We start from the raw sequence: 15,000 nt of genomic DNA on the forward strand, positions 1-15,000 counted from the left end.
CTGTATAACCTGGTGCCGAACTCTTGGCATCACCTGACCTTCCAGTTCAGCGGTTCGTCTCAGTGGTCCAGTCCCTCAGTTCCGCTCAACACCACACTGATTGAATTAGCCAATAGGGTCACGAGTGACAGTACTTCGGAAGAGGAAACCCCGCTGGCTGATCGCTGGCCTTACTGCAAAGATTCTCAATTATTTAGGTGTGGTGAAAATAAAAAATAACGAAGTAAAAAGACATCGATTTGACTTAATAAAAAACAGCCTCAGTAACAATCTTATGGTATCAATGTAACAATTTTCACAATGATTTGGTTTTTCCTACAGGCGTGCAGACATCGCTTTAGAGGAAAAACCTGAATCATCTTTGGTGAAGAAGTTGTCCATTGCTGGTCAAGTGATCAGAGATGAAAAGCAGCCTTTGGAAAACCCAGAGACCGAGCCTCAAGGTTAGAGATGATGGTTTTTTTGTAATGAAGGTGTTAAAAACTTGAACCGAGGGAAGGACGGGGGGAATTTCGCTCATTAAAATTGGAGTGTGGAGCTCGTGAAACCGATGTTCCACGGAGGTGCTTGTAATCGCCGAGACTCTAGTTTGCGGAAAACATGTCATTGCAAAGCTCAGACTGAAGAAGCGTCATGCGTGTCGTTCTAACTTCATTTTTCTTTTTCGTTTTCTTTTTTTCGTCTAGGCATTCGGAATAACTCCTCTCCAGTTCCCGCAATTGAGGTCCAGTGCCGTGTGATAAAGCGCTGGCCTCATCTAAGCACGCTATTGGTCGAAATTCTACCTTGGTGTCTGCTGATCAACAACACTACGGCTCACTTGCTCCTTCGCGATCTGGAACGAGATATTACGCTCAATCTTCCCAGTGGCTCTGTAGTTGCACCGCATAAAATCAAGGTAATAGAGACAAAAATAAGGAAGGTACTGCCCGTTAGCGGTTGAAAATCTGACCTTTGGCAGAGCGTAACAAAACTGCCAGTCATTTTACTCACACTTGCCATTATGGGCGCCTTCGCAATGCACAAATTCCGGCTTTGAAAACAGGTTTTGTGATGTCATTTCAGTTTGTTAGGGTTATTAAAAGTAAACCTCCAGGGTGAAAGGCAACATTTGTCAATGCCAGGAAGTGATGCAACATTTGGAAAAAAACGGATATAAATTCAATTTTCATAATTTTTAATTACTCAGGGTAAAATACAGTTCGGAAGTTCATTGGAAGGCAAATCGCCAAGCTGGTCTGAAGCTCTACTTTTGCCTGCTGTTATTCGAAGCAGCCGTCAGCAATCGGATGAAGATGATGCCTTTTCAGTTCCTGTGGCGTTCGTCCTTGCTTCCGGTGACGTCCGTGGGGTTCGATGGTCCATAACATCTCGTTTGTTTCGTGGAATTGAAATTGTAATTCTCGAACACCGATTTCAAGTGATAAATAACGTCGGAAGACCGTTGGTCGCTCATCCCCTTTTGTTGCCTGCTGGTAGAAAGGTATCCACGTGATTTCATTCATTGTCCCGCTTTTGTTTTAAACACGCTTGTATCTTCTCGGAATCACAAAACCAGTGGGACTCTGCGCAGTGTTTGGTTCGCTTTCTTTCTTCAGCAAGATGATGTCTCTTCACATCTTACATTGATGTCTTCATTTTTCGTTTGATGTTCTTGTACATTGTTTAGTCTTCCGTTTTCATTCGCTCCTTTTCTGTACAGCGTAAATTTGTAATTGAGTAGTGTCTTTAACCAATGACAACAAACCTTGACAAAATAAGAAAGGATTACGTTTTTGCAAACTTTGGCCGTGTAGCACTTATATTTGAACAGACGTAACTGATTAGAGTGTAATGTGAAGTGCTAGTTTTGAACCCCATATGAACCATGTGAGCGTTAGTCCTACTAATGTGTGGGCCCATTCCCATTAGTAGGGCTAACGCTCCCATGGTTCATATGCGGGGTTGAAAACTAGCACTTCGCGTTACACTCTTATCAGTTATGTCTTGACAAAATAAGCCTACCACAATGCAAACCGAATCATCGCGTAGCCGGTGCCAAGCGCGGGAAAACAAGATTACTACGTAATTAAGGGTGCGTTCGATTGACCGTATTCCGTTTTTACGGAGATTCACATTAAAATGCTGCTTCGAAACGCGCCAAACATACCGTTTTAATCATCAATCCACGTATTCTTATTCCGGAATAGGGTCAATCAAACGCGCCCTAAGTCAGTCATTTTCTGCTTCTCGAGAATGTGCCTCGAGTGATGATTGGATCTTGAATGGCGTAGTGTTGCAAGACAAAAGACTTGGCGAAATACTCTCGAAACGCAATTTAAAAAACACTCTTAATATGGATGCCACCACCTCGTACATTTCGATTTAAAAATAAACAAGGTAATTTGCTCAAACCTCTTGAGTTATGTTATGTGAAAGTGCATTTTTCCCCTCAGGTAACATCAGATGGCCTTAACAGAGACACACTCATTCTCCTCCCAAGTGACCCAGACCAGGCAACGCCTCTTTCAGTATGGGACGTCCCGTCTTCCACAGCAGTTGTACTTGATCAAGAAAGTAACCCTTCCTTTAGCACCCAAACCTTACCCATCTTATTTCTAGCCCTTAAAGACAAGGAAACCACACGAAACAACTTTCTTTGGTCACGTGCTGTATCTATTACACCGGAAGTGACACGTCAATCTTTTGCAGTACCCGTCGACAAACGAAGCACACTTCCGGTGGTCGTGACATCACACGTTGCTAATGGTATTGTGTACGTCGTTTTTGCCTTGGACCCAGTCCCACGTATGCTTCTTCAAAATGATTGTCCATTTACTCTTCAGTTCGGACAAGCGATACCTCCTCAGAGTCCGAGTTCAGTAGGAGGCTCTGAAAAAATTGTAGTCGTGGAGCAATCTCAAGACATTGGTGATATTCCAGAAGTTGCTGCATTCTGTTCTACACACTACGAACTTCCGGTTATGCGCGAATGGTTCGCTACCGCTAGTGAAGTGCAACGGCTTCCAGAGTTTCACATACAAGCCTTGTACGACGTAAACGTGGCGCAATTATCAGAAGAAGAAGGCGAGCAGGGAGAGGTTGCTTGTGAGGTGACAACTAAAGTTCCACAGGGGTGGAGTAAGGGTTTCGACTTGAATTCGTCTGGGGAGTTATCTATCACCCTTCCAGGGAGGGGCCAAGTCCTGATAGATATCTCTCGCGAACGTCTTTGTACATGCGTGAAAATTCAGCCTTGTGAGAAAGCATCTTTGGACTCGAGTACACTTCAGGACATATCTCCACCTCGGTCATTCATCAACGCAGATTTGTTCGTTTGCCAGTTTAGTATGACGATTATAGATGAAGTTACGAGCTTCCGAAATCCTTACGAAGTCATGCGATTGACTGCCGAAGGTTTGGCACTCACGCATTCAATTGACGATAGATTTAAAGACTGTGATCGTGCTTGCCGTGAATTAACAATACGAATTGGATCATTTCAGGTTGATAACCAATTAAAAGGTGATACGTACGAGTTTTCGGCGATCCTCATTCCAAATAACACACCGTGGTCGTCAAGGAAAGCTCCGCTACCAAGAAGGCAAAGTACTCGCTCGAGAGTTAAACCACTGGCCATTGTCAGATGTCGTTATGAGCAGACAGGAAGTGGAAGTGATGTTTTCTTAAGATGTCTGGATCTCTCTCTTGAACCAGTGACATTGTATTTAGAAGACTCTTTTCTGTACCGAGTTGGCGATATGTTGGCTTCTTTCCTGCCGCCTTTACTCTACTTTGCGGAGACGACAAGCACTCCGCTTTCAAAGGTATTAGATGTCACACAATCCACGATCCATCCATTCTCAGTGGGCGAGTTAAACATCGCGCCCGTGACACTGAACGTCACGCTACATGCGTCGGTAAAACTCTTTGTATCAGTCGATGATTCGCCATTGTCACTCGGCCGTTTTAATTTGTCACCAGTTTTTCTCCCCTCGTCAGCGCTTATCCAGAAGCTGACTTACCATTACTCGACCGCGGCACTCTTTAAAGCGGGTTGGGTACTCGGATCCCTAGAGCTGCTCGGAAATCCCGCGGGTCTAGTTCGTAGCTTTGGCCAAGGAGTAGCTGATTTCTTTTACTTGCCGTATGACGGGCTGACCCGTGGCCCGGGAGCGTTTGTCTCCGGAATGTCCCGAGGGATGTCATCTTTTGTAAAGCATCTTTCGACTGGTACTCTGACTTCTATAACGAGTCTTGCATCGAGCATGGCACGGAATCTGGATCGCCTCAGCATGGATGGAGAACATCTTCGACTCTTGGAGGAGCAGAGGTGTAGAAGACCAAAGAAAGTTTTAACAGGTAAAAGTCGCCCAGTAGACCTTTTTCGCTTTGTACATTTTCTTTTCCCAATACAGATCATGTGATAATACTCAAGAGGTTAGGTCCTTTGTTTTGTTCATTAAAAAAGTGCATGCAAGCATGAATATCTCTGCATGCACTCTTTTTAATGAACAAAACAAAGGACCAGACCACCAGAGCATCATCACATGATCTGTATTGAGAAAACAAAATGTACAAGCGAAAAAGTTCTATTCGGGTTAGAAAATTGGATTTAAACTAACAACATTTCTCCGGCAATAGACCATTTTACTGTTGTAGCTAAGTCACCCGGCCTAAGAATGGAAGCGAGGCTGCCGGTGACCATGCTTTGATACAAACCTTTGTGCCATTCTTATGCCCCATTCACACCAAACCTTAAACATGTTTTAAACATGTTTAGTTAAACACGGTTTCAAAGTGTTTTCTTTTTAAATCATGTTTACTGACTTTTGTCGACTACGAATTTAGCAAAGGTCAAAGCATGTGTTGAAACAAACCTGAATCTCATGGAAAAGCCAGTCCTACATTTTTCTGTGACTTATTTTTATTTTGTTAAACCAAGTTTAATTAAACATGTCTTGTTGGTGTGAATGGGGTATTAGAGAGAGTTTCAATCGAGTGTCGTAAAACCAAAACCAAAGTAATTACTTTGGCCAATCAGAAAGGACGGAGACAATCCAGTAAACCAATCAAAACTCCAAGTAATTACACGTAGGCAACACAAAGCGCGGGAAAATGTGCACGCGCGAGGCATGATTGGTTTTGGTTTCACTTCTGATTGGTTGAAAAAGTGGCGCGAGAACTTTGAACCAATCACTGCGTGAAGTAATGCAAAACCAAAGCAATTCGCTGATTACTTTCGACACTCAATTGAAAACCTCTCTATGTTAATGTAGACTAATTAGAATTACAATAACACAATTTACATGATAAAAGAAGTGAGGTCGGTATCAATACAAGGTCGCCGTCAGCCTCGCAGCCATTCATAGGCTAGGTCACTGAGCAAACAACTGTAAAAATGGCCTATTTGCACCTAGTCGCCCCAAACACGAGGTTATTTGCCCAAACAGTATCAGCAAGATTAAAGAGAAGCATGGATGGACACAAAAGGACAAGATTGAAAAGAATTACATTTGGGTAATCTCGAAAAAGGTCGGCCTGACGTTTTTCAAGTTTGTGGCAAATCGTCCGGATAAAGGTCGTTTTTGCTTACAATCATCTTGTTTGTGATGTAACGATAATTTATCAGTAAAGGAATTCCACATAAACATTTTCAAGTTTGAACTCGTGATTAACTAAAAATTTCCCCGAACACCCTAAAATAACGTGACGTAGCCTCTTTAAGCTGCATTTAAATTTCTTCGAACCAGAGTAGCATCAAACTATGTCCAATTGTCAACCAGGTTGCAGTGTAGACCTTAACTTCAGCATTGGCTCTCGGCCTGCTTTTCACATCACACAAACGAGTAGGGAATTTGTTTCTACCAAGTCTCCCAAATAAGTTGATAAAAGTTAGTTGATCACCGAAGGAAGATTTTAGGTGTTGGGTTAGCTTTCGAATCTCCCAACGACGGTTAATTTGATTTTATCACCTCCGTTTAAAATGTCAAATTTCCATGCTTCGCAGTATCCCGATTTCTTTGACTCGTCAGCAAAATTTACTAACGTACTGTTGGAGCGTTTACGATTGTGTCAGGGTGAATAGGCCTTTTTCGATCTATTGAAATTCAGCTTGAAAGAGAGGTTCTGAAGACAAAGACAAAGACAAAGGAAAGTGGATGATATGCAAATATTTTTCACGTTCATTCCAACGTGTTTCTGTTGTTTTTGTCCTCACTATCAAGGTGAATATTTGACATTTCGAAAATGGCCTATTCTCTGGAGGTGAAATCGTGTCCTGTCCTCTGTACTTCAGTACACAGAGATCCAATATCCATCTTATTTTTTGTTTTTCTCTGGTTACTTTTCCAGGTTTATCGCAAGGCTTAGGAGGATTTGGCCTCAGTCTTCTCGGCGCTGTAGCTGGCATAGTGGATCAACCCCTACAGGGAATTCAGCGAGCCAATGATGTGCGGGAGGCAGCCAGTGGTGTTATCACAGGGATGGGGAAGGGACTGATCGGTGTGGTTACCAAGCCCCTGGGTGGAGCCATGGAGTTGGTGAATCAGACTGGTCAAGGGATCTTACAGGGTGCTGGATTGACACAGTTACCAAGCAGACTGTTTACTCCTGAGGATGGATTGGAATATTGTGTCAGAAATAGTCATCTCAAATACTTCTGGTAAGAAAACGCACAGTTTTTTTTTGGTTTGAAGTATTAGTTTAGGGAGGCCTGTGGTTCTGTAACGAACGATATGATTGGCTCATAGAGTGATATTTACTTTTGTTTATTTTTATATATAGCATCATCCGCTGGCGACCTTCCAGTAGGCAAATGAATCGGTTTCGATAGCGCTCATAGGCTTATCGTATTTATCCACCTTTAAGGCAACCGAGACCAGATGATTAAATGCGCTGTATGTATTTTTTGGTATGTAAGATGATGACAAGGTTCTTTCGAAGTAGCAGCTACGTTTCACACAAAATTTCACAGGAGCTCTTAGCACCCGAATAACACTTTTCAACCTCCATTTTTTGAAGCTCAAAATGTTTTCAACGCTGTGGCCCTCAAGATTATTAAAATTTTGTCTCGCTAAGCTTTTTCTCGTGAACTGACGCTATTAAGGAGGCTCAAACCAATTTCTTCAACACGCAACGGCAAAGTTATGGTACCATATAAGACACCAATAGTTGCTAAAAAAGTTGCTTCTTATCGACATAACGTAATAGGTTACCCTGGCAACAAAAGATCTATCTAAAAACATCTTCTATTTTATGTTAAACGTTTGTTTCAAAAGCGAACTCGGTGGCCCCTAATTTTTGTTGCTGGACAGTGATTGACAGGTAACTTATACGAAGTTAGTGTCTGGAGCATATTCAGAGCCACCTTCACTATCAGAAAATTTTACGGTGGCTCTGAATCTGCTCCAGAGCATCTTGTTAAAGTGCCCCTGACCCCAAAATATTTTTTTTTGGCTAAAATGAATCTTTGCACCTGTGCGAAACGAATTGCGGCCAGTTTTTCCTTTTCCTAATAAATCCTGCCATTTTATAGGCTTGAAAACTTGCGAAAAACCAAGCATCTTTCGTTTACGACCGAGTCAGAAGGGAAGTGCAAATGCAATGTACATCAGTTTGTGACGTCAAATCAAAATGCGTGGGTAAACAAAGAAGCCCGACCAGTGATTGGCAGATAAACAGGTCTCCTCACCTCAATTAGTATCCAAACTGTGAATGTCACTATATTTTTTAATGCTCTTCTTTGGCTTCGAACGGTTCCTTTCTCCTATTATTTGTTAAGTCAGGGGTTGAAAACCAGCGTGCGTTAGAGGGGCAGTGTCACGGGTTGTTAGTAAAAATCTGGAAAGCAAAGGAGACCTGTTTACCGATGGCAAACGAAAAGGAATGGCTAAATTTTCGTTAAAACAGCTATTTTAGCTCGCAGAAACCATTTTTTAGTGTATTTGATTATGAGCCAAGTTAAAATGAATGCCAACTTGAAAACGTCGGGCCGACGTTTTCAAGGTCTCCCCTTGTCTCTAAGATGACCTCCGTAGTAACTTAGTGTGGCTGATTTTTCTTTTAAAATTTAATCGCTTTTTATCTCACTGCGCCCCTTTATAGGCACTGCCTTGATTTGGGGTGCGCAAATTATAGCCCACAGCGCGCCTATGAGGAGACGTACTCATGCGCACTAGCCGCTTCTTCCGGGTGAACTGCACTTGCTGGTCCCGACATCATCATAAACCACAATTTTTGTTGACAAAATCCTCTATTTAACTACAGCCGATTGTTTGGTTTGTAGGAAAATGCTCCATAATCAAAGCGAGACCGACTTGCTTCTTCATTTTGACGCTACCGTTGTGATTCCATCTGGGCATGACTACGAGGGAGCAATTCTGCTGACCCGAGACACCCTATTTATCGTGGGCTTGGAGGCGGATGCTATCCAGCAAAGTCTTTTCCTTCGCGATATCGATTTGAAAGAAGACGAAGACGACAACAGGAACGTATCCATTGTGAACCAATCAATAATAACCAAAGAGGAGGACGATGAGAATGTTGGGACGCATGGGAGTGGTGACTCAGACCGCTTGCGGCAGTTTCTTAGAGATGCGCGGGCTCAAGCACTGAGGCAAATTTCTTCCCGTGACACCTCCTACAGTGATTTTTCATGCGCTGCTCAGAAGTTTGTTCTGACTGTCGATCCAATGTTACGGAGAACTTTAGTAGTACAGTTCCACGCTGCTAAGAGAAATTGCGGTTTCCAATCGTAGCTTTCCTGGTTGGGATAAAGAAGTCATTTGAACAAGCAATGGGATCTTTTGCGGTCATGTTTGTTAAAACTTACGCAAAGGGATGTTGTAGCTGGGGTATTTGAACCTGTGTTTACAGAAGTAATCCTGAGGTGTACTTTAACGGGCCCGCTTTTTTCGGTAACATTTTGGAGTTCTTTAACTTCAAACGTATTTGCTGGGGCAACGCACGGGCTACTTCAGCGTTAAAACTGACGTAATGAAGTTACTTAGCAATTCTCGGTTTTACATGATGTCACGGTCGTTGGTAAACTGCGGCCATGTTGGTGTGCCGACCCAATCCCCCGGGAATTGAACTATATTATTAGTATTCAAACGTTTTCGTTTGTTTTCGTACAGGGCTGTTGATCACGTGAGTAAAAACCAAGAATATATTTCCGTTGCGTATAGATTTTCGATCCGATTGCAAGTTACTGTGTTCACAACTAAGTGTAGACGAGATCTTTAAAACAATTAAGGACAGTGCAGCAGCTCTCGCAAGCCGCGTATTATTTAAGACTGTAGAAGCATCTTACGCTCTTCAGTCAGTTTTCTATTTGGGTGGCGAGCCGGTCACATCCTAGCATACGAGAACTGCCAAGTAACCCCAAATTAGAGGATTTATGGGTACACATTTATGGGTACACATGCACGAAGACCAGAACTTTGAATATTTAAAACATTTTCACATTCCCCATAATACACTTTGTTTGGCCTCCACGTTTTCATAAACCATTGCATTCCAATGCTCTTGGGACACTGCATATTCTTAAGGTTTATGCAAATTTGGGGGGGGGGGGGGGGGGAAACAAAGTGTATTGTGGGGAATGTGAAAACGGTCAATAAACAATAATTGGTAATTACATGGGATGGGGTTGTTACGAAAATAATGACAAATAAAATAACGCAATTACTCCAGTCTATTCTTTGATTTTCCGGTAAATTTTACTTGCGTAGCTACTGGTGGTTTTCTTTAGCTCATTAAGGAGTGAAAGAAACAAAAACGGCAGCGGCGACGACAACTTCACTTTAAAATGTAACTTTGTTCTATCTTAGACGAGAAGAGCATTTCCTCTTTCATTTCAGTTACATGAAGTTAACTGTACACTTTTGTCGCCAATATGATTTGAAAAAGCACGCTATTAAGTTCCAAGAGTTTTAAAGAAATGAAGGTCGAGAAGGTTGAACCTTGGACCATGAGCGACAGTTGCATCACTGGTAACTACTAGACCATAGAAACAAACCGATGAGATTATGATATAATTAAATACATATAGCCATCATCAAAATTGAAAGAACGGCAACCAGTTTAAAGTGGGTGTTGGACTTAAATACTTGTAGATCAGCGCTATTCGGAATGGGTGCTTTAATTAAACACTGTTGATCAGCGCTATGCGAAAAATACGGTGGCCCATCAGTGCCACTGCTACGGATGGTCTCGACACAAGCTTCTACTCTTCCTCCTGCTGCTGCTACTACTACTACTACGGACTCACTTTGCCATCTGCAGTTGACTACTGCTCTTAGAGAGAACGTTCCGCGCCTAACCTTTACGTCGCTATGTCGAGAGTGAGATCTCCTGAGAACGAACGGGTTTCAAATTTTAATTGTTGCATGTCAGCTTTTAACACCAGAGAAGAAGGCACTAGATATCTCTTCTACTGTGCATCTTCGCTCTCCCAAAGCCGATCTGTCTCTTGTCGAAAAAAACCCTTCAATCAAGATAAAAAAAGATGTAATTCAGTAATTCATTGATTTGATTGGTTTGTTTCGGATCTAGAGATCATGATCTCTTGTTTCGGACCAAATTATCACATTGTTGCTTAAATTACAATCCGTCTGTGAAGGTCGATTCTCACTAGAAATGACAAACTTCGGAGATTAATCGGGAGATTTCAGATCGTAATCTTGAGATCGGGAGATACGGTCCAAAATCTGGATACTCCCGGATTTTCCGGGAGAGTTGACAGCCCAGGATGTTGCATGCACAGCTCCATTCCTTCGATCATTCGCCATTTTCAGCGGTCTCTTTACACACAAGTATTGCAGGTTCATATTTTCTTTTGCTAAACCCCTAACAACACAACGCAGCGCGACTAAATTTCGTTATTTCGAGCCTGGTAGGGTGATCAGAAGTCGGTCATGTTGGTGGTAGGGCTGTGAGGAAAGCCCTCTCCCAAGCGCGACAGTATGTTCAAAGGAATGTGCATACGAATAGACCATATTCGCGTCTGATTTTTATTTCTCAACTGTGTTTACGTCAGAAGATTATGGAAGTTTCCCTGAGTATAGTAATGTTGTGGATTCTAAGTTATCAACTATCTTTTGTAATAAAAATGAGGTCTCTCACCTTCTGAGAAATCTTAATCCACACAAGTCCCCGGGGCCTGACCTCCTCTCACCCCGTGTATTGAAAGAATGCGCGATCGAAATCGCTTCGCCTTTTTGTTTATTTCTAAACAGATCGTTTCTTGTTGGTGAAGTACCGTATGCCTGGAAGATAGCTAACATTGTTCCCGTCCATAAGAAGGGTAGAAAGGATTACAGAGAAAATTATCGTCAGATCTCGCTCACTTCTGTTGCATGTAAAGTTAGCGAGAAGATTGTTAAAGATCGCGTAGTTAATTTCTGGCAAGCCCTAAATGTCTTTAATCCAAACCAATTTGGATTCCTGGAAGGAAAGTCAACTTTAATTCAGTTGCTGCGTTGCTTTGATGACTGGGCATCTTCACAAAATAAATCAATACCCACCGACGCTATATTTTTAGATTTTTCTAAAGCGTTTGACTCTGTGCCACACGAACGGCTGTTGCTTAAATTAAAATGCCACGGGATCGACGGGTCATTACTACGTTGGCTTAGATGCTTCTTGTCTGACCGTAAACAACGAGTTGTTGTTCGAGGCACCCACTCATCCTGGTCTTGTGTAACGTCGGGGGTTCCCCAAGGTACGATCTTGGGCCCAATTTTATGTTTAATTTACGTCAATGATATATCATCTAACATCTCTTCGACACTAAGGATGTTTGCTGACGACACCAAAGTATACAGAGAACTGTCAAATATAGCTAAGGACAGTGAAGCCCTGCAACTCGATGTCGATCAGCTACTATCCTGGGCATCTACATGGCAACTACGCTTTAATCCTGATAAGTGTGAAGTCTTACGTATTACACACAAACGTGACTTCTCCCTCCCTACATACTCATTGGGTACGAGCCTTAAAAGCGTAAAGCACCTTAAGGATTTGGGTATTATGGTTTCTTCGGATTTATCCTGGAGCGAACAGGTTAACGCGACCGTTAATAAGGCTAACAAATTCACGGGTTTGGTTCACAGAACAGTGGGCTCGTCAAATCCCAATGCGTTCTCCACGTTATACAAATCTCTTGTGCGCCCGGTTCTAGAATACGCCGCCCCGGTATGGAATCCATATTTGGTTAAAGATGTGCTAGCGTTAGAAAGAGTTCAGCGAAGAGCCTCTCGGCTTGCTTTAGGTCAAAAACGGGGTGAAATGGATTATGAAGATCGTTTAGGGATGCTGAAGTGGCCTACACTCGAAACACGCAGACTGTTTCTTTCTTTAGTTGAATGTTACAAAATCGTATTTGACATGAACAAACTAAACTTCGATGATCTTTTTGAATTCACTAAGTGCAATTCAACCCGCGCTAACCATCCGTATAAGCTTTATCTTAAACCAGCCAAGTGTAATTCGTATAAATATTCTTTTCCTATCCGAATCGTACGGCACTGGAATAATCTACCAGGTTCTGTTGTTGAGGCTGGGAGCTTGGGTCGTTTTAAGAATGCGCTGAAGAGCTTTCTAAATATCTCTTAACTGATTGTTTTGCTTATCTTATTGTTCTTATTGATCATCAATTATTTAATTTTACTACTTGTAAATAGTTCCTATAGAATTTCTATTGTATATAGTTTATATCTGTTGTTATCTCTTTATTTTGGGGAAACGTTATAGGGTTAACCTCCAGTTTTCCTTTTCAAGATGTTTTGCATTTTTTTGTTTCTCCATCTTGAATAAATGTTATGTTATGTTCTCAGTATTGGACTGGAACTAGCTTGCAAGGGAGGCTAATGCGGGGGAATATATTAATATACATCAGACTCACTATGAAAAATCTGATTGGTCGAGAGCATTCAATCAATTCACAATAGCTTGTGAACTTGTCATGATAAATGCAATATCTGCCTGGATATTACGTTCAACGTCTGCCTGGTTACTAAGCCCCTTGGAGTGTTCTCCTCAAAACAAAGTGGCTGAACGCTTCGCTTCTGTTTCTGAGGTTGAATTATTTGAAACATGATATCATGCTCAACCTCATCCAATAATTGTTTATTATAAAAAGTTATTTGCATTTGAAAAGATTCCCCCGCATTAGCCTCCATTGCAAGCTAGTTCCAGTCCAACACTGAGAATATGAATATTGTCTATTCCAGTTCCACTTTACTCTGCGAGCAGTTGGTTTCTTCTACGCTTCCCGGGAGAGAAACCACTGCGAGCAACCGTCAGTTTCTCTGAGTGAGCCGCCGTCCAGCTCCAAGGACGAATAAATTAAATTTGAACCAGTAAACGAGTTGGTAAACTTGTTTTGGCACTTGCGCGTCCGTTCAGCTACGCAACTGCTTCGTTTGGGCGAGCCAGCCGGGCTGTGTAGTGATTTCCCGCGAAATAAGACGAAGTGATATCAAATACATCCGTGGGGTGTGACGTACTCCGTAGATGCTTGATGGAAAATCAAACAGTTGCTCGTCGTGGTTTCTCCCTCGGGAAGCGTAGGAGAAACCAACTGCTCGCAGGACAGTTCCACTTTAGCCAATGTTAAAAGTAAGCAATGAGTCAGCGAACTGTTAGAGGAGATCATATGATCAACTAGAGCAAAGTTCCAAGTTCCCATAAACACTGCAGTTTACAGAAGCAAGACAGTAACGCCAAAGAGGTTTGTTGCACATTCCTGCTGAGTGCTACCTCTTCTTCCTAAACCTTGATCAGAAAAGAGTGGAGTTGTTGAACATCCATATCTTGAAGAAGACTCGTGGAGATATGATGGAAACAACTTGGTGGAAATGTTTCCAGGAAGATACAAACAAAGACAAGGTACCTGCATGCAATACAAGCAACACAGATAATGCATGGCATTTAAAATTCAAACTCGGGCACTGGGATCTAGTTATTAACCAATATGTAGGAGCTTGTCCTCTGACAAGTCTGTAAGCTCTATAAAAGAATAATCAAGGAGAGAGGCTAGAGTGTCCATAGAAAACTGCTCCATAACTGCATGATTTTAAGGGGATATTAATAATAATCATTAATTATTAAAACTATGATAAAACGTGGTGAAGAAAAAACTTGTTAGAAATTGAGGAAATTGCTGACTTAATTTAGAGAATAAGTGGATAATATATTACAATTTACATAATACTACAGGTGATTGCCAAGTAAATAATTCATGAATCATAGTCAAAGTATATAATAATAAATTTTGACTGATAAATATGAATCTCTTCTGCACAGGAACTGATTGAGAAACTGTTCTGATGTACTTGGTCAACATGGGGGCTTCCCAATTTTTACAGGACTTCAGAAGCACATTGCTGTTGAAAAGAGTGTAGAACTATGCAAAAGAGTGCTCAAGAGAAGATCAACAGTGTCCCATACAATGTAGGTGTAAATATTAAGTGTTGTCATATTGTTTTATTCCAATGAACTGCAATGGTATAAACCTGATAATATCATTGGCCATAATCTTCCCATTAGCTCACAATAATATTACTAGTTACAGCATAAAGCCACACTGCTATATTGTTATCTGTTTTAAAAGGTAGAATTATTTGTATTCTAAGCATTTACTATTGTTGGATATTCATCCTCAAAATACATATATTTGTTTTCACCAGGACATTTTAAAAGACCAAAGTCTAAATATGACAGCGTCACATAGTCACCTGGGAACTTTCATCCATAACCATTCTGGCAGTGGCCCACTTACTAGAGTCTATGTCAAATCTCAATTAGTAGCACTACAGTGTATGTCAGGCTTATGGTGTCAGAGTGCTTTCAAGATCCACTAAGACAGCTCGAGCAGAAACCCTACTAAATAATCTTCCACAAAATTCCTGTATTCCAATCACTGTACCAGTGGATGACAGACAATTCAGGGTTGTAGGAAATTCAGATTCAGATGGCCATATCAGGACACGCTTAATATCAAGAGGTATGTATGAT

The 15,000-nt window shown here is 41.7% G+C and overlaps 2 protein-coding genes across 3 annotated transcripts in view; both read left to right on the plus strand.

Annotated features, from left to right (window-relative positions):
• The window catches only part of LOC137993495 (intermembrane lipid transfer protein VPS13B-like), a 48,308-nt gene extending 39,098 nt beyond the window's left edge, over positions 1–9,210 (plus strand). For both annotated transcript variants that reach the window (XM_068839398.1, XM_068839399.1), the window contains 7 exons: positions 1–197; positions 322–443; positions 687–898; positions 1,190–1,483; positions 2,436–4,341; positions 6,334–6,643; positions 8,267–9,210. The exon at positions 1–197 is cut by the window's left edge and continues 126 nt beyond it. In XM_068839398.1, the coding sequence (XP_068695499.1) occupies positions 1–197; positions 322–443; positions 687–898; positions 1,190–1,483; positions 2,436–4,341; positions 6,334–6,643; positions 8,267–8,738 (3,513 nt within the window). In that variant the 3' untranslated portion in view covers positions 8,739–9,210. The remainder of the gene's footprint in view (positions 198–321; positions 444–686; positions 899–1,189; positions 1,484–2,435; positions 4,342–6,333; positions 6,644–8,266) is intronic.
• Positions 9,211–11,778: 2,568 nt separating this feature from the next.
• Positions 11,779–12,597, plus strand: LOC137991794 (uncharacterized). The gene has a single exon (XM_068836833.1). The coding sequence runs from the start codon at positions 11,779–11,781 to the stop codon at positions 12,595–12,597; it is 819 nt and encodes a 272-aa protein (XP_068692934.1).
• The last annotated feature ends 2,403 nt before the right edge of the window (positions 12,598–15,000 follow it).

This window comes from Montipora foliosa, chromosome 2 (assembly GCF_036669935.1).
Source record: "Montipora foliosa isolate CH-2021 chromosome 2, ASM3666993v2, whole genome shotgun sequence".
Classification (NCBI taxonomy): domain Eukaryota; kingdom Metazoa; phylum Cnidaria; class Anthozoa; order Scleractinia; family Acroporidae; genus Montipora; species Montipora foliosa.

Excerpts from the sequence above, each read along its gene's own strand:
- LOC137991794 (XM_068836833.1), top strand. The coding sequence starts at position 11,779 with ATGTTTGCTGACGACACCAAAGTATACAGAGAACTGTCAAATATAGCT.